We start from the raw sequence: 20,759 nt of genomic DNA, 5'->3' as shown, positions 1-20,759 counted from the left end.
AAGGATGAAATGGGTGGGAGTGTTTTTATGCCTTTCCCTTTTTGGCTACCTCCCTTGGAAGGGGGAAAAGGCTTTGGTATATGTATATATGTATGTATGTATGGTATTTGGTGCAGCCCAAAACGATCTTCATGTTTCTACGCGAGGGGACGGAGAAGGGGATTACCGATTAAATGAAGCAGCCTTGCTGTGGATGTGCTGTGTCTTGCTGCATTGCTTCTGACCCAGGGTGGTGGGTGAGATCCAGGGATAACTCATCATGAATGATGAAAGAGGTGTGGGAGATAGAGGGAGTGAACTTGAGGGGACAGCTGAGGATGAGATGGATGGATGAGGTGGAGGTGGCATTGCAAAAGAGGGGAAAGTCTGTTGAGCAAAGAAGGGAGAAGGCAGGAGATAGGGATGAGTGGAGAGTGACTATATATAGATGATATTGTTATGCAAAGAAGGGAGGGATAAGAATAGGGGCACCAATGTGTGAATGATACTTTGACGCAGCTTGAAAGGTTTTCTCGCTATGTTCTCTTTTTCTGCACGAGAGGACGGAGAAGGTTTGGGGAGGGAGGGTTCACCAATTAAGTGAAGCAGCCTTGCTGTGGATGTACTGTGTCTAGCTACATTGCTTCTGACACAGGGCAGTGGGTGAGATACAGGGATGACCTGTCATCCATGAGGAGCTAAGATGAGATGGGGTAAAGGGTGGTGGATGGGAGTAGGTACCTGCCTTTGATATGGCTACCTCCCTTATAAGGTGGAAATACATACATATACCAAAGACTTTTTCCCCCTACACAGAAGGTAGCCAAAATGAAAAAGGCATAGAAACCACTCCCACCCATTCCATTTCCTATATATTCCACTCCCCTCCACCCTCCTCCCTCCCTCTTATCTTAAAGAAATACATACATACATATACCAAGGCTTTTTCCCCCTTCCAAGGGAGGTAGCCACAAAAGGAAAGGCACAAAAACACTCCCACCCATTTCATCCCTAAATACACTCCACACCCCTCCCACCCTTCCTCTCATCTGAGCACCTCCTGGATGACGGGTCATCCCTGAACCCTGCCCACCGCCCTGGGTCAGAAGCAGTGTCGCAAGACACAGTACATCCACAGCAAGGCCGCTTCATTTAATCGGCGACCCCCCCTCTCCGTCCCCCTTTGCATATAAGGAGAGGACGGGGAGAAATCCCTTCGGGCTGCGTCAAAATTTACTCACACATACTACCCCACCCCCCACCCCCCCGCCTATTCCTCCTCATGCAGTCACAACATCATCCATATACAACCATTCTCCACTCACCTCTGTCTTCCGTCCTCTCCCTTCCTTCCTCAACAGACATTCCCCTCTTCCCCAAAGCCCCCTTCACCCCATCCATCCACCTCATCCTAGGACGTCCCCTCATGTTCACTCCCTCCACATCTGCCTTCCATACCTCTTTTACTAGTCTTTCTTCACTCATTCTTTCCATGTGTCCAAACCATCCTAATATTCTTTCATCAACCCTATCTCCCAAATCCTTTTTCACCCCTGTTCTCCTCCTCACCTCCTCATTTCTCACTCTATCTAGCCTAGTAACCCCCACCATACTTCTCAGACACCTCATCTCAAACACATTCAAACTCCTTCTCTCTTCTTCTCTTATGTTCCACGTTTCTGCCCCATACAGTGCTGTTGGCACAATCACTCCTTCATACAGTCTCCTCTTCGCATCCATTCCCAAATGTCTATTTCTCATTACACTCTTTAAACCACCAAGGCATTTACTCGCTTCTCTCAATCTACATTCTACCTCCACCTTCACTCCACCTTTTCCTGCTACACTTGCACCCAAGTATCTAAAACTATCCACTTCCTCCAGTCGCTCTCCCTTAATGTTCACTTCCAGTCTACTGCCACTTTCACCCCTTGTACATCTCATCACCTTACTTTTACCCACATTTATCTTTAGCTTTCTTCTATCACATACTCTCCCAAACTCTGCCACCAGCTTCCTCAATCCCTCCTCTGACCCTGCCACAAGCGCAGTGTCGTCCGCAAACAACAGCTGGCTCACCTCCCACTTTTCTCCATTTTCTTTAACCATCTCCAATCCCTGACTCACTACCCTAGCATTTACCTCTCGCACCACCCCATCCATGTATAAGTTGAACAGCCAGGGCGACATAACGCATCCTTGACGAAGTCCCACCTTTACTTCAAACCACTCACTCTCTCCATTTCCAATCCTAACACATGCTCCACTACTCACATAAAAACTCTTGACAGCTCCCAAAAGCTTTCCTCCTATCCCATAAATCTGCATAACCTCCCACAGTGCCTTTCTGTCTACCCTATCATAGGCCTTTTCCAGATCCATAAAAGCCCAAAAAACATCCTTCCCCTTTCCTATAGCTTTCTCACATATCTGTCTTACCACAAAGATCTGATCTACACAACCTCTACCCGTCCTAAATCCACACTGTTCCTCACCAATTACTCCTTCTGTTCCTCTCCTAATCCTCTCAATTAAGATTCTCCCATAAGCCTTCCCTACTACACTCAACAGGCTAATCCCTCTGAAATTACTACATTCACACTTGTCCCCTTTTCCCTTGTAAAGAGGAACTATACAGGCACTACTCCAGTCCTCCGGTACTTTACCCTCTCTCCAGCAAACATTAAATAATCTCACCAACCAGTCCACCATCACTGAACCTCCCTTTTTCAGACATTCTGCATGACATCCATCCAGACCAGGTGCCTTACCTGCTTTCATCATCTTTACAACTGCCTTCACCTCATCCTTCCTTATTTCTCCTCCGTTCTCCTCACTCATCACTCTCATTTTCTTCGTATTTCCCACTGCAGCTATCTTTCCTTCCCTATCCTCCTTCACATTTAGCAACTCCCTAAAATATTCTGCCCATCTTCCCCTCACTGCCATCTCTTCCATTATCAACTCTCCATCTGTACCTTTTACCTTTTCTTCCCTACTTGATTCGCCTCCTCTTCCTCTCTTAATTTCTTTCCAAAACATCTTTTTATTACTTTCAAAATTTTCTGTCATACTCCTACCCCATTTCACATCTGCTCTCCTCTTTGCCTCCTTTACCTTTTGCTTTACTTCTCTTTTCTTTTCTTTGTACGTCTCATATGACTCCCCTGTCCTCTTTTGTAACCAATCTGTGAATGCTCGCTTCCTCTCTTCTACAACCTTCTTTGTTTCCTCATCCCACCATTCACTACCCTTTCTTCTATTTCCCCCTGTCCTTCTTGTTCCACACACCATCCTTGCACACTTTAAGACTCCCTCCTTGAACCATCCCCATTCCTCCTCCACACCCATCTCTGCTCTATCCTTTACTCCCTCCCACTCCTCCTTCAGCTTCTTTTCGTACTCCTTCTCCTTTTCCTTTTCATTCAAGGAGTTCACTCTAAGAACCTCCCTACCTTTTGTCCCTTTCCTCCTTCTCCATCTTTCCTCCACTCTCAACTTACCTTCCACCAAAAAATGATCTGATATTCCCCCACCTTCTCCCCTTAGCACATGTACATCCTTAACTCTTCCTATCATAATCCTATTTACCACTACATAATCCATTAGCGCTCTATCTACCACCCTTCCCTCCACCACCCTCTCCCATGTGTACTTATGCTTGACTTTCTTCCGAAACACTGTATTTGCTATCATCAACTCTCTTTCTAGACACATTTCCACCATCAACTCTCCACTACGATTCTTTCCTGGAACTCCACACTTCCCAACCACTCCATCGATTGGACCATTTCCCACTCTAGCATTAAGGTCTCCCAGTACTATTACATTGACATTTCTTCCTAAACCCTCTATGCACTCATTTAAATCTATCCAAAAGGCCTCCCTTTCTTCCATGCTCTTCTCACTGCCTGGCCCATATGCACTTACAAAGACCCACATCTCCTTTCCCAGTTTCACCTTCATCCACATTATCCTTGAGGAAACCTCCTTCCACTCCACTACCCCTTTACCTATCTCCTCACTTACAAGAATAGCCACCCCTTCCCTCCCGCGCCCTCTCTTCACTCCTGATAACCTCCCACTTACACTCCCAAACATACACTCACCCTTCCCTTTCAACTTAGTTTCACTCAAAGCCAACACATCCAACTTTCTTCTCACAAACATACTACCTATCTCTTCCCTTTTACTCTCATCTGTACCACATCCACGCACATTAAAAGACCCAAACCTTAGGGTGCTGGCCCGAGGCCCGCCAGCACCCCTTATGCCTTCACTTTTGTCTTTAGGATGTGTGCCCCGTGGGGCTACAGGGAGAAGGATGCCTAGTCCCTCTCCCCGTCCCTTTCTTCTCGCCTCTTACGATCCAAGTGGGAAAACTTGGTGGCAGTATTCTTTTCCCCCACCACAGGAAGTAAAGGGGGAAATAACTATGGGTATTTGGCTACCTCCCTTATAAGGTGGAAATAACTGGGTATTTGGCTACCTCCCTTATAAGGTGGAAATAACTCTGGATATTTGGCTACCTCCCTTATAATGTGGAAATAACTCTGGATATTTGGCTACCTCCCTTATAAGGTGGAAATAACTCTGGGTATTTGGCTACCTCCCTTATATTCAGTCTGCTCCATACAGTACTCTGGATACAATCCTCATCTTGAGTCTGTTGCTAAATACCTATTTTTCATAATCCTATTCATTCCACCCAAACATTTACATGTTTCCCTTACTCTATAATTTGCCTCTACCTCCACTTCCATCAGCCTCTCACCCTTCACATTCAATCTGCCACCATCATCATTCCTTGTATATCTCATCACTACTTTTGCCCACATTTGCTTTATCCTTTGTTCTCTCACACACCCAAATGCAGTCAGAAACTGATTCAGTCTCTTAGTTTCAGAGTTTGAATTACCTGACTTTGTTATCTTGTGTTTTTATATGTTTATTGAGGACAGAGAGGAAACGGAAACATGAGAGGATCTTTGAGTTTTATTACCAACATTTCAACACTTTTTGGTCAAAACATTGGTAATAAAACTCAAAGCTCTTCTTGTGTTTCCATTACCTCTCCTTAAAATTTGTTACAGTGAAATATAATTAATCATCACATATATATACCAAGGGCTTTTCCCCCCATACAAGGGAGGTAGCCAAAGTTTAAAGGTATAATTCCACTCCCACCTATTTCATCCTCACCCATTTGACCCCCATTCTCCACCCCTCCTTCCCTACCTCCCATCTTGGCTCCTCCTTGATGATGGGTTATCCCTGCATCTCACCCATTACCCTGGGTCAGAAGCAATGCAGCAAGACCATTTCATTTAATCAGCGACCCCCCTCTCCATCCCCTTATGCAATGACATTGAAAACAGGGAGAAATCCCTTCAGGTTGTGTCAAAATATCATTCACACATAACTCTCTAAACCCCCCACTCCCTTCCATGCATTGAAGTAGTATCCATACACAGCCATTCTCCATTCACCCCTATCTTCTGCCCTCTCCCCTCCTCAACAGACAACCCCTTTTGCTCAATGCCTCTTTGACCCCATCCATATATGTAATGTTTAGTAATTGTTGTGCATTGCAGACAACGGTAAACTTCATGTGATTATTATCTTTGTTGTGAAATGAGGGAGTGGAAACGGGTGCTTGTCTTGACTGGCTGTCTCCCTTATAAGGGGAAAGAAGGCCTTGGGATATAGATAGAAAACAAGTGGGGGGGGGGGGTTGCCATGTAAATGAAGCAGCTGGCCCTGCTGTGGATGTGCTATGTCTGCATTGCTTCTGATCCAGGCATTGGGCAGGAGACAGGGATGACCCTTCATCCATGAGGAGGGAAACAAATGGGTGATGCAAGCCTTGGCTGGCTACCTCCCTTATATGGGGGGAAAGAGTCCCTTGGCACATAGATAGATACTTTAAATGTATGTAAATAGCTGGTTGGGTGTATGTGTGCAAGTATAGGTCAATATACAATTCATTCTCTTACTTGCAGGACATTGTTACTGGTTTGATCTTAACGGCCATCATTTTGGCCGTAACACTCCCTTGGGTAGATACTATTGACCAGCTGGCCCTTACTCATCCGTGGTCCCCAGTTATCTGCATTATTCTAACAATTGCAATGGTGGTTTGTTATCCTGCAACAGATCGCTGGACACCAGCCAGGCAAGTGAATCATAAGAAAAGTCTTACAATTTTTCTGAAGTTTTCCATATGTTGAAGTATTTATAAAGCTTTCAAAATGTGAGGTCCAAACTTATGTACATATTATTTATTTATGATGGGTTTATTTTTATGCAACATTATATTGATATAATAATAAATTTCTTTCTCTTTGCCCAATAGAGGTGACACAGCTGTGATTGTAGGTGTTGGCTGCGGCTCCCTTCTTGGTGCCTGGGTTAATTACCAGCTGGGTGTTATTCGAGAACCAAGCCTCCCTCCCCCATACACAGTGCTATGGCCCACATTCAACATGATGGGTCTCAGTTTGCTCAGGACGATCCTTGGTCTGGTGGTACTAGTGGCCATCAGAGCTATTTTCAAGTCGTTATCATTTGCCACAGTCTGCACACTCCTCAAGGTAAGGAACCTGATTTTAGAATATAATTAAGGCAGTGAGAGAGTGTATGATTTATGATATAAGAAAGGGAAATAACCAAAAGACAGGAAGCATCCATAGTACTGATGTGTAAGACAAACTCAAATCTAAATTCCATAGAGGCATTGGCCTCTCAAGCAGTCGAGGTGGGAGTGTGGTAGGCAAAGTGTTGGGAATTGAGAAAGGTCAAGGGAGGGAAGAAGTGACTGATGTGAGTGATGAGATGTATTTACAAATGGGTGAATGGGAGGAGCTTTCATTAAGGATAATGTAGGTAAAAATTAGAATAGGTTGGGTGTGAATGTAAATGGCCCTAGTAGTGAGGAAGTGAAGAGATGAAAGGAGACTTTTAGAATTATTTAAACGAGTGTTTCAAGAGTAAGGGATGAGCAAGTGGATAGGGTAATATGAAAGTATGGTATGCCAAGAAGAAACAAGCTAAGACAACATATTGGAGATGTATATTGAAAGAAAACTGATGATGTATGTTGAAAGTGTACTGATGATAGTGAATAGTGGTTAGCAGGAGGATAGTTGAGAGAGCATTAATGGAACACGTAGTGTCATCCAAGAGGGTGACTGGAAGAGATCTGGATATGAATCTGTTAAAGGGAGAGAGTGGTGCAATGTCTGATCATCATTTGGTGGGAGGTTGAGAGTTGATGTACATATACACCAAAGGCCCCTTTTTGCATGTAAGGGTCCTGGCTGAGTCAAACCACACACACACATAGTGGCCCTCTTATCTTAACCTCTTAAATACGAGTCGATTATTCATGTGCGAACATTAGACTGCCTAATGTGCAATGATTTAATGATGTATCACATTTTGTGTGCATGCACACACACTTTCTTTCAGGAAAAGACACACACATACACTTCAACATAAAAAATGTAGTGTAATGGAGTTTGGAAAAAAGTGAAAATAGGATATCAGGGCAATATAAAATTAGTATAAAGGAATTTAAAAAAGTTAGCTTGGAAAAGAACCTAGGAGTGATTATTAACAAAGACATGTCATCAGACAAGCATATTAACACAATAGTCGGAGGAACCTTCAATTTACTAAGATCAATAAAAGTGGCCTTTGACTACTTGGATGAGATAATGGTAAAGAAAATATTAATCACACTGATAAGACCAAGATTGGAGTATGCTGTAACACTATGGACACCTAGCACAAAAAAAGAATATAAAGAAATTAGAAATAATCCAAAGAGCGGCGACAAAGATGGCACCAATACTTTCTAAATTGACATATGAACAAAGATTGTCCAAACTGGAACTACCAACTCTGGAACAAAGAAGAGAAAGAGGAGATCTATTGGCCATATACAGAATTATGAAAGGGATGAAAGTCCTTGACAGAGAAGATTTATTAAAGTGGGATAAAAGAAAAACAAGAGGACATGAAAAGAAACTTAAAAAGGATAGTTATAGAAGAGATCTGAAAAAGAATAGTTTCCCACACAGAGTGGTAGATGTCTGGAACAAATTGGATAAGGCAACAGTGTGTGCTAAAACTATACAAGATTTTAAGAACAAACTAGATGCTGAAAGATACAAAGTCAGGTCACTACGAGTATAGCTCCCTTCCCATATAATACAACTAGGTAAATACAAACACACAAAGATATAGATTAAGTTGGAACCATACATGAATTTGAGTCTAGGTATGTTAGAGAATAGGAGACAGAACCCAATGACTTGCTCCTTTCCTGTATACTACAATTAGGTAAATACACGCACTTTGAAAGATTGAAGAGAAAGAAGTGATCTGAGTACAGTATTCAGGTCACTAAAGGGGATGCATTGACAGAAGAGATCTGATTAAAGACGGGAGGGCTTTAAGAGGTCATGAGAGGAAATTAAGGAAGACCACATGTTAAAAGGATACGAGGAAATACATTTTTCTATATTGATGCATAAATATGTGGATTAGCTTAGAAGGTGATATACCCCAAATTCAAATAATACATGAGTTCAAGTCCAAATATGATAGTTGGAAATCAAGGATATAGATTAAGTTGGAACTGTACATGAATTTGAGTCTAGGTACATTAGAAAATTAGAGAATAGATGGGACCCAATGAACGTTGCCCCTTTCCTATATACTATAATTAGGTAAATACACACACACACTTATAAAGCTATACCTACAATATTTTCCTTTTGATCATCTCTTTCACCTGTTCAGGGACTTTCTTTCTACATAAAAAAAAGAATTATTTCACAAAATGAGGGTGGGGCATGATCAAGCATATCCATATAATAAATTATTTCTCTCTCTCTTTCTCTCTCTCTCTCTCTCTCTCTCTCTCTCTCTCTCTCTCTCTCTCTCTCTCTCTCTCTCTCTCTCTCTCTCTCTCTCTCTCTCTCTCCATGAAAAAAATGTGAAAAAAGAAGTAATACACACATGTCCACCACAAGCTGCCCAATGTACAATAACCAACACAAAAAGAGGGTGGGGCATGATCTAGCTTATTTACATGATTGGTGGGAACAGGAATGGTGAGTGGAGCAAAAGAACCTCAAGGACACCATAAGGAATCTCCAGGGGGAGCCAACACAGAATATGGGATCACTTAGCTACAGCTACAAGTTGAATATAATCAGGATGCCGACATCAGCATCCTTGTTTACCCGCTCACACCTGAGGACGCTGAAGTCAGTGTCCTCGTAGGCTAAGGGTTAACACTTCATGGATGAAGAGTGATCCCAGTCTCCTGCTGAGCTGCTTAGGTCAGAGGCAATGCAGCAAGACACAACACTTCCAGAGCAGGGCTTGACAGCCAGAGCTGGTTTACCCCCTCCCCCCCACTCTTCACCAACTCAAAGATTGTACAGAGCAGATGAGAACATCCTCTCAGACTGTGTCATCCATTCGTCTCCTCACAATCTTTCTCAAATCACTTCTGTCTTGTGCACTCTCAATCCTGCTTTACGGATATTCATCATGCCTAGGTTTTATGATGACTGTAATACTTATATGAAAGTGATGAGGAGCAAAATATTTGTGATAAGTGTTGGTTTGAGACAAAGTTTGGAATGCCACCATAGCTGTTTCACCTATTTGTGAATGGAATGATGATTGAGGTGAATACAAGTGTTATCAGTAGGATTATAAACAGGCCAATGTATGTAGATAACATTGTTCTACAAGCCGGGACAAAGGAGGGCTTCAAGAGTGAAGTTGTGCATGCACTGCAGTCAGTTCAGCCCTGCACGAGGGTATCACACAATCAATACTTTAGTGATTGTTTAGAGTGCCCCTGCAAACCACCCAATTTTTCTGTGTTCCTCTCAAATATACTCATACATACATATACCAACAGTTTTTCCCACCTTACATGAGAGGTAGCCAAAGTCAAAGGCATAAATCCACTCCCACCCATTTCATCCTCACATACTCCACTTCCTCTTTTCTTGGCTCCTCCTGGATGATGGGACATCCCTACATCTCACCCTCTGCCCTGGGTCAGAAGCAATGTAGCAAGACACATAAAGGAATGATACTTTTGTACTATTGCTTTTCCCCTTAACCTGTCCTTTACCAGTTCTAAAAATGTACCTCCTCCTGATCCCTTTTCATTGGTTGCGAGGGGATATTGCCATAGTTTTTGCATGCATGTCGAAGAAGCCATTGAAAAGGGATGGAATAAAGGGACTAATGATCCTCCTGTATTTTTCTCCCATAAAATTTGAGGTAAAAGTGGGTCTAGGAGGAAGACTTCAACCAGATACCTAGTAATTGGGTCATTAAATGTGTATGAATATATTCCAGATAAAAGGAAAGGGGAAGAATTTAGTATTGAGGTGAAATTTCAGTTGAAAGGAAGCTATAAGTTTGAGTTTGGAAGTATGGTGGGTAGTGTGTTAGGAGTGATGGGGGTGAAGGAGGGAGGGAACAACAATGCTAATGATAAGATAGTTCAGTGTGTGGTGAAGTGAAGGAAAGCATTTCTGAGGATATTTCAATTCAATTGGTGTCTCAAGTTTCATACATACGTACATATACCAAGGCTTTTTCCCCCTTCCAAGGGAGGTAGCCAAAAAGGGAAAGGCATAAAAACACTCCCACCCATTTCATCCTTAAATACACTCCACACCCCTCCCACCCTCCCTCTCATCTGAGCACCTCCTGGATGACGGGTCATCCCTGCACCCTGCCCACCGCCCTGGGTCAGAAGCAGTGTCGCAAGACACAGCACATCCACAGCAAGTCCGCTTCATTTAATCGGCGACCCCCCCTCTCCGTCCCCCCTTGCATATAAGGAGAGGACGGGGAGAAATCCCTTCGGGCTGCGTCAAAATTTACTCACACATACTACCCCACCCCCCCGCCCATTCCTCCTCATGCAATCACAACATCATCCATATACAACCATTCTCCACTCACCTCTGTCTTCCGTCCTCTCCCTTCCTTCCTCAACAGACATTCCCCTCTTCCCCAAAGCCCCCTTCACCCCATCCATCCACCTCATCCTAGGACGTCCCCTCATGTTCACTCCCTCCACATCTGCCTTCCATACCTCTTTTACTAGTCTTTCTTCACTCATTCTTTCCATGTGTCCAAACCATCCTAATATTCTTTCATCAACCCTATCTCCCAAATCCTTTTTCACCCCTGTTCTCCTCCTCACCTCCTCATTTCTCACTCTATCCAGCCTAGTAACCCCCACCATACTTCTCAGACACCATACTTTTCAGACACCATACTTCTCAGACTCAAGTTTCACTAATTGGAAAATCTCTCAGGGAAGAAACTTTGGATTATAATATAACTTTGGGACTTTTCCACATCACTGGTAGGAAGAGGAGAGCTGTTGCTGATTTTTCAGCTCCCCAAGTGTGGAAAGACGTGAGAAATAAATCTGAAGAAAATAGAGAGAAATCTTGGGCCCAGTCCAGAGATTGAGTGTCATGCACCTCCTGATAGAAGTGGCGGGGTTGATGAATTAAAAAAATGGTCAGTTTTGCTGTCCATCTTGCAGGACCGCCACATGCAGGTAACCTGCTCTTTGAGGATAATGTAGGCAAAGGTGAAACTGAGGTGGATCTTATGGGCTTTTGTGAATACATACAGTCCAGTTAGTGGGAAGAAAGAAGATGACAGGGAGGCTTTTTGGATTGATTTAAATGAGTGTGTAGAGAGTTTTGTAATAGAATGTAAATGTAGTGGTGTGGAGGATCTTATTGCTAGAGTAGGAGATGAGCCAATAAATAGAGTAGTAAGGAGGTACAGTGTATCAGGTAAGAACTATAGTGGAAAGATATGTATAGAAAGGGAGTGTTTAAAAAGAAGATGGAGGAAGTGGATAGCTTTAGGTATTTAAAGTTGCATGTGGCAGGAAAGGTGGAAGCGGAAGTAAATTGTAGACTAAGAGAAGCAAGTAAATGCCTTGGGAGATTAAAAAGTGTCATGAGAAACAGGTGTTTGGGAATGGATGCAAAGAGGATACTATACGAAGGGGTGATTGTGCTGATAGCACTGTATGGCATAGAAACATGAAATTTAAGAGAGGCAGAGAAGAAAATGTTGATGCTAGATCTGTGGGCTACTGTGAGGCCACATTTCAGTCAGTGAAACTTGAGATAAGAAGTTTTGATGATGCAACACAAAACAGTTTACTAGTGGCTGTTGTAATTGACTATATGAGAAACCCTATTTGTTTTTCTTGTAAAGCTTTCACTTCAAGTAAGAATGATAATTGTGTACTTTATTAGACAGTTTTGAATTTACAGATATCTCATCTAACAAGATAATTCCAATTTCTCTATCTTTTGCAGGTGAATGCAAATGATTATCACAGCAAAACAAGTAAAGTCTCTGCACATCATCGTATTGTGGTAGAGTTGACGTACAAATTCATCACCTATATTGCTATAGGCTTCACAGTATCGTACACAGCCCCGCTCACCTTTCGCCTCATTGGTATTGAGAGACCGACTTTCTATACAGAATTGTAGACTGAGCATTTCTTTACATTAGACTATATATATACACAAGCAGTTGATATTATAATGTTGTGTTATTGGATTTGGAAAAATTATGAATTATATGTTGTGTTAGAGACTGTTTAAGGTCCATAAATACTATTACCTTATGGTTTATACTGACCACATCTTGTTATAGAGAAGAGCATAGTTTTATTTTTGAACTCATACAGAAAGGTATTGTTCATTGTTTATAGTCTAGTTTTGACAAAGAATTCCTGTGGTTGTAGTTAACTCCCTTTCATGTTTTAAAAAGTCAATCAAAAGTAGCTTCCTAGATCAAACCTTCAGCACATTCTTGCACAGCCAGTTTATATCCAGCATTTTACACACAATTGCAAGATAATCTGTAAAAATTAAACACTTGTATAAGTAGATGGGGAACAGTTCCTTAACAATAGCATTCAGCCTCCTCAAGGTTGAGTTTATGATGAGCTTTTCTTTATGCACCATTTTCTAAGAACATTGATATTCTAATATGATTGAATTTATTCTGTAGTTAGTAGTCAATGTATGGAAAATCAGAAAGTACTGGAGTAGAGGATCTACAGTAATTATTCATGCATATGGCTGCTCATTGAAATCTGTCAGTATAAAAAGTCAGATATTATGAAGGATGTAATTATTGTAATGTGTACTAACTACACCCCACCATATGTTAATATAAATATATATATATATACTCCCACAAATATGTGTGTGTGTGTGGATGCATGTATGTGTATATATACTGTATGTACAGAGGATACACACACACACACACACACGACTTGTGGTGCAGTGGTAGAGTTCTTGGCTGCAACTACGGCGGTCTGGGTTCGAATCCAGCCCAGGGTTGAAATAATTTCATTATCGCTGTGCTGCTTGTCGTTACTCCAACTCTCTTCCGGGAGGGAAATAGCTGTTGAACAAGTCCAACACATGATTCAAAACCATGGTGAATCACACACACACCAGAAGCCCTTTTTCCAGTGACCACAAGGTGGTATTGTCAAAGCACACTTCCACATCATATCATGAATAGATAAAAATTTTCCCATACAATCACTCCTCTACTCTCAGAATGAATCAAGGGCTGCCTTGTCCCCCCCACCAAACTGCTTGGGCCAGAAGCATTGCAGTTAGGCATAGCTCTTCTGCAGCAGGATCTGACAGCCAGAGCTGGTTTACCCCCACTGCTTCACTGTATGATGACCCCCTCCTTCCTCGTCCATTAGAATAAGATTAATCTTTAAAAAAGAAGAAGAAAAAAAGAGTAAGCCACGAGAACATCATGGTTTGTTGTTTGTCAGCGAGACATTTGTAGATAATAGTGCTTTTTAAAGTCTCCAAGACAACTTCAATCATATATTGTGTATTTGAATATGAGTACATTTTATTCGCACAAGGTTTTAAATATTATTTTGAAATGTTGTTTTTGCATTCATAAGGAAACATTATCTTATACATAGTCCATTGGATGTAATACCTCCTCCCAAATTTCTAGCTCTTCCCTGTGCAGTGCCTCATTGTCTTGCTGCTTACATTAAATCTTTGGGCATTTTTTCCAATTGTAGGTATTCCTCCTCGGGATTTTGGATAGGGTATTGAAACAAGAGTATATTATAGTCTCTATAGTCCTCTACCATTGAAATGCATGAAAAATATTGAAAAGTTAAATAGATATCCTATTACATCCCCATATATTGTTGTGTATAAAGAACCGAGTATAAACTCACTTCTAGGCACATTATGTAGACAGTAGAAAAAAGCATGTCATCATAAGAACCATATAACTATGCAACCAAAGAGCCATTTAAACTGGAACTGCAGCATATCCAACAATTAAGAAAGCAAAGACAATCTACAAACAACACATTTAAAGCTTCAAGAATAATAGATGGCTGCATTGAAACAATACCTATTGAGCATCAATACTCAAAAACCAAAATAATTTGCAATAAGCAGCACATGAGAATGATAGATGAACAGTTTTATGCAAGAATCCTTGAATTCACTCACAGCATCACCACACATAGTCCACCAAATGGAACATAAAAACAACTCCAGCAGTATTCTCCTGAAATATCTACAATAACTTACCCCTAGGACATCACAGTATTTCCATACAAAAACATGCACTACTTATATCACAAAAATAGTCTCTTAATGGAATGTCAAAATCAGTACTTCACCAAACCCCTAGAAATCAAATCAGCAGAGAAATCTGTAGGACAAGCAAGAAACGCACAGGAACACCTGTGTTCAATTCATCATCCTACAGTTGAATAATACCAACACAGAATTTGTATAACAGCAAACACCTGCAGCCTCCATAGAGAAAATACTTCACTGTCCCAGTCCTGCACTTTCCAAACAGCAACATCTCTGACAGGTTGAACTTGATGTGGCTGGTTTCCTGGTTGCTTTAAGTATCCTCCCCATGCTACCCCCTCTTGAGGCATTCAAGAACCAAGGTTCTACTTTCCTAGTTGTATTTTGCAGGAAGGGGAGCTATGCTCGTGGTGTCCCGCCTTTGTATCTCGCAGTGTCTAGTTTGCTTTTAAACTCATGAATTGTTTTTGTGCATACTATTTCTTTATCCAGTTTGTTCCAAGTGTCCAATACTCTATATGGAAAACTGTTTTTCTTCAGTTCTCTTCTGTAGCTATGTTTTTTTATTTTCTTTCCATGTCCTCTTGTGTTTCTCTTGTCCCAGTTTAGTAAGTCCTCTCTATCGAGTATCTCTGTGCCTTTCATGATTCTGTAGATGGTCAGTAGGTCACCTCTCTCTCCTCTTTGCTCCAGCGTTGGTAACTCCAGTTTAGCCAATCTCTCCTCTTATGATAGGTTTGCAAGTAATCACAGAGCAGGCAAGAGTATCCTTCAAGCTGAGCGTACCTTTGTCCATTCACAACTACTCTATCCATTTATATCTTTAGCATTCTCTTCCTTGATTAACAGACTTTCATTGCCCCCTTTGCACCACCCATCCACTACATTCTTAGTTGTCTTCTCACGCTCACTTCATCCACTTTTGCTTGTACTAGTCTTTTTTTTTTTTCCTCTCCAAACTACCTCACACATCTATGATATACTCTATTCAATTATTATTTTTCCACCCTCACCACCATTTCTCACTATCCATCTTCATAATGCCTATCATACATATCAAACACTTCTTCTCAATAAAATTTAGCACCCATGCGTTAATGCACACATGGATGTGCATACACACAAACACACACACTAGAAGTGTTTTAGTGTGTTAATGACTGTATGGTCAACCACCTTTGTATACACCAAAAACTGTACAGGATAAACCCCGTTTTACTGCTGCTTTTAATCCAGTGCTAACAAAGGAACCTCACCACACCCAGAGAAATGTAGGTGTTGAGTGCATACCTATTACCATGGGTATGTGCATGCTCTCATGTGTCAGTCATGATTTTTTGGTACATACGTGATCTGTAGGTAGTATAAGGATGAGGTTTCTAAGAGGCTATAATGATAATTGTTGTCAAGAGTTTCACTGACTGGAAACCCAAAGCCCAACAGTGCCTGGCAATGGTCCTTGAGCCTTCCATAGATCTCTGGGAAGAAATTTTGGGTTATATTAGTATGGGACTATTTTTGTGTCACTGGCTGAATGGTAGTAGGAGGGGGACAGTAGCCAGTTCTCCATGTATGGTTGAAAAAAAAAATAAGATTGAAATTTATAGAGATCTAGAGGCCCAGTCCAGAGGCTAGAGTGTCAGGGACTGCATCTCAGTGGAGGTGGTAGGGTTGATCAATTTGCTCCCTCTAAAAGGCTGTAAAATGAAATCAACGTCCTCTTCAGAAATTTTGTTCTATGCATTAAAACTGAGAAGTATCTGAAATGTATAAGTAATTATTGCTACATATGTGTACAGCAAGATTTATTTTCCAAATTTAATGTATCTAATTGCATGGCATGGTACGTAAATTGCCAATGGTGCCGTTTCAGTGTAAGGGAGCCAAAAGGCTCAGCTTGTTCACAGGGATCTGTATTGTTGCTAGTCTTCAGCATTTTAGGATGAGAAGGCCCTTTTCTTTGTTATTGGCCACATTCTATTCATATTTTAGTAATCAAATGGGCTGTGTATCCTATTGATCTTGACAAGAATCCAGTTAAGATAAGTTACTTTGTGTTCTGTTTATATTGTGATCATTGGTGCCAGGATTTACTCAAAGTTGGCTGCTGCCATCTTAGGTGATGCTTATATGTAATTTCTTTACTTTTCCTCACAGATTAGTTCCTTAATTAAAGTTAGTAATGTTCGGAAATTGATATGTATAACAAGAAAGTTAAGCTGCCTTGCACTTGTGATTTTAGTATGTAGAGATATAGATGCATGAAAAGATATGTGAGAAGCTTTGCATGTTCTTTTGTACTCATGCACTGTATGCTAAGATTCTCACAAATAGTAAATTCATGTAACAAGATATTACATTGGAGGAACTAAGGAGAGGAAACTGTGATGGCATTTATGTAAAAATTGGAACTGTATATGTAAGATATGTCCATTCTAAATTGTTGAAATTGAGAATTGTTGCAGAAAATTATCTTTTTTCCCATACTGACCTTCATGTGTGTAGTTGGTCAATTACTTATTAGGTTCCGTCAGCACAAGTACAGTTTTCTTCCTACAGCAAAACTTGAAATGCTCCAACCTCCTTTTGAATTTAGTTTTGCTAGGAGACTCGCCCTCTCTGTCTGGGTTTCTCTCTCTCTCCTCTATCTCTCTTTCTCTCTCTCTCTCTCTCTCTCTCTCTCTCTCTCTCTCAGTTAAGGTCTTGACATGTTCTTATTAAAAAAGAATTATAAATCACTGAAACTGGACTGTTAGCACTCCATCAATGCTCCAAAATCAAGGCCAAATTCCAAGTAGACAAGTAATCAAAAGTACTGTACTCAGTGTATTGTAATCTAAACTCTTCAGTTCTCTTCCTTCTGGTGACTTGCAATGGATTGATTTTAGTGCAGAGGAAAAATTCAAACTTGTGAAATGTCAGTCATCAGCTTTAAAATTAAAGGAGTTACTGTACTTGGATATTCATAGATGATTGACTTTTGTTTATATAAAAACTCCCCCAAGTATATTTGTCACAAAAATTGTGGATGAAACTGAATCTTGAACACCATATTTGTGCTAAGTCAAGATTTGTTCACATACTTGTTTCTTTGAATATATTATTTTTTTTTTCTTTGTACTAAATAAAAATTTATGTTACTAGTCTGTTTCATTCAGCATGCAAGTGATAAAACTCAAGGTGAAGTAAGATAGGAATGGGCTGAATTTCCAGAAAAGTATTGGTTTCTTTATTTACCCCGTCTGGGGTATTGGCTGCTTGTTATTGTGGCAAAGTAGCATGCAGTCGATACTTTAGGGTCTATATGGGGCGCCCCTACGGACCAGAGCCACACATCATTTTGTTCATAGAGAAATGATGACACTTTTATACTACGACTGTCCCTCCGTTATGCTGTCCCCCAACCCCTTGTTGCTGTCCTGTACCATTTCTCTGAGTATTCTTTTTCTGTGGAAAAGGGACAAAAGGTAGGGAGGTACTTAGAGTGAACTCTTTAAATGAAGAGGAAAAGGAGAAGGAGTACAAGAAGAAGCTGAAGGAGGAGTGGGAGGGAGTGAAGGATAGAGTAGAGGAAGGTGTGGAGGAGGAATGGGGATGGTTCAAAGAGGGAGTCACAAAGTGTGCAAAGATGGTGTGTGGGACAAGAAGGACAGGAGGAAATAGAAGGAAGGGTAGTGAATGGTGGGATGAGGAAATGAAGAAGGTTGTAGAAGAGAAGAAGCGAGCTTACACAGATTGGTTACAAAATAGGACGAGGAAGTCATATGAGACGTACAAAGAAAAGAAAAGAGAAGTAAAGAAAAAGGTAAAGGAGGCAAAGAGGAGAGCAGATGTAAAATGGGGTAAGAGTATGACAGAAAATTTTGAAAGTAATAAAAAGATGTTTTGGAAAGAAATTAAGAGAGGAAGAGGAGGCGAATCAAGTAGAGAAGAAAAGGTAAAAGGTGCAGATGGAGAGATGATAATGGAGGAGAAGGCAGTAAGGGGAAGATGGGCAGAATATTTTAGGAAGTTGCTTAATGTGAAGGAGGATAGGGAGGGAAAGATAGCTGCAGTGGGAAATGCTAAGAAAATGAGAGTGATGAGTGAGGAAAATGGAGGAGAAGTAAGGAAGGATGAAGTGAAGGCAGCAGCAGTTAAGATGATGAAAGCAGGTAAGGCACCTGGTCTGGATGGATGCCATGCAGAATGTCTTAAAAAAGGAGGTACAGTGATGGTGGTCTGGTTGGTGAGGTTATTTAATGTTTGCTGGAGAGAGGGTAGAGTGCCGGAGGACTGGAGGAGTGCTTGTATAGTTCCACTTTACAAGGGAAAGGGGGACAAGTGTGAATGTAGTAGTTTCAGAGGGATTAGCTTGTTAAGTGTAGTTGGGAAGGCTTATGGGAGGATCTTGATTGAGAGGATTAGGAGAGGAACAGAAGGAGTAATTGGTGAGGAACAGTGTGGGTTTAGGACAGGTAGAGGTTGTGTAGATCAGATTTTTGTGGTAAGACAGATATGTGAGAAAGCTATAGGAAAGGGGAAGGATGTTTTTTGGGCCTTTATGGATCTGGAAAAGGCTTACGACAGGGTAGACAGAAAGGCACTGTGGGAGGTTATGCGGATATACGGGATAGGAGGAAAGCTTCTGGGAGCTCTCAAGAGTTTTTATGAGAGTAGTAGAGCTTGTGTCAGGATTAGAAATGGGGAGAGTGAGTGGTTTGAGGTAAAGGGGGGACTTCGGCAAGGATGCGTTATGTCACCCTGGCTGTTCAACTTATACATGGATGGGGTAGTGTGAGAGGTAAATGCAAGGGTAGTGAGTCAGGGATTGGAGATGGTTAAAGAAAATGAAGAAAAGTGGGAGGTGAGCCAGCTGTTGTTTACGGACGACACTGTGCTTGTGGCAGGATCGGAGGAGGGATTGAGGAAGTTGGTGACAGAGTTTGGGAGAGTGTGTGATAGAAGAAAGCTAAAGATAAATGTGGGTAAAAGTAAGGTGATGAGATGTACAAGGGGTGAAAATGGCAATAATCTGGAAGTGAGCATTAAGGGAGAGCAACTGGAGGAAGTGGATAGTTTTAGATACTTGGGTGCAAATGTGGCAGGAAAAGGTGGAGGTAGAATGTAGATTGAGAGAAGCGAGTAAATGCCTTGGTGGATTAAAAAGTGTAATGAGGAATAGACATTTGGGAATGGATGCTAAAAGGAGACTGTATGAAGGAGTGATTGTGCCAACAGCACTGTATGGAGCAGAAACATGGAACATAAGAGGAAGAGAGAAGGAGCTTGAATGTGTTTGAGATGAAGTGTCTGAGAAGTATGATGGGGGTTACTAGGCTAGATAGAGTGAGAAATGAGGAGGTGAGGAGGAGAACAGGGGTGGAAAGGGAGTTGGGAGATAGGATTGATGAAAGAGTATTAGGATGGTTTGGACACATGGAAAGAATGAGTGAAGAAAGACTAGTAAAGGAGGTATGGAAGGCAGATGTGGAGGGAGTGAACATGAGGGGACGTCCTAGGATGAGATGGATGGATGGGGTGAAGGGGGCTGTGGGGAAGAGGGGAATGTCTGTTGAGGAAGGACGGGAGAGGACAGAAGACAGGGGTGAATGGAGAATGGTTGTATATGGAAGATGTTGTGATGCATGAGGTGGAATGGAGGGTGAGGTAGTGTGTGTGAGCAAAATTTTGACGCAGCCCGAAGGGATTTCTCCCCGTTCTCTCCTTTATATGGGGGGACGGAGAGGGGGGGGTCGCTGATTTAATGAAGCAGCCTTGCTGTGGATGTGCTGTGTCTTGCGACACTGCTTCTGACCCAGGGCAGTGGACAGGGTGCAGGGATGACCCGTCATCTAGGAGGTGCTAAGATGGGAGGGAGTGTGGAGTGTTTTCAGGGATGGAATGGGTGGGAATGATTTTATGCCTTTTCGGCTACCTCCCTAGTAAAGGGGAAAAAGCCTTGGTATATGTATGTACTAGGATGCTCACTGGCCAAGCAAGTTAGGGCATCATTACTTGCAGAGGAGGTCAAGATGATGATGATTCAAACCATGACTTGACCTCCCTTCTGTTTACCTTGTGCCTCTCGTACGATTC

At 41.7% G+C, this 20,759-nt stretch overlaps 1 protein-coding gene across 1 annotated transcript in view; it reads left to right on the top strand.

Moving 5' to 3' along the window:
- Positions 1-17,821, top strand: part of LOC143032732 (sphingosine-1-phosphate phosphatase 2-like) — a 29,291-nt gene extending 11,470 nt beyond the window's left edge. Inside the window, exons 5-7 of the mRNA XM_076197673.1 lie at positions 5,982-6,154; positions 6,335-6,572; positions 12,381-17,821. Coding sequence (XP_076053788.1) covers positions 5,982-6,154; positions 6,335-6,572; positions 12,381-12,560 — 591 coding nt within the window. The 3' untranslated portion in view covers positions 12,561-17,821. The remainder of the gene's footprint in view (positions 1-5,981; positions 6,155-6,334; positions 6,573-12,380) is intronic.
- Positions 17,822-20,759: the final 2,938 nt, after the last annotated feature.

This window comes from Oratosquilla oratoria, chromosome 14 (genome assembly GCF_046742065.1).
Source record: "Oratosquilla oratoria isolate Oo_2021 chromosome 14, ASM4674206v1, whole genome shotgun sequence".
In the NCBI taxonomy this organism is placed as follows: Eukaryota; Metazoa; Arthropoda; class Malacostraca; order Stomatopoda; family Squillidae; genus Oratosquilla; species Oratosquilla oratoria.
Note: the sequence above shows the minus strand (reverse complement) of the source record. Positions and strands in the feature narration are given on the sequence as shown.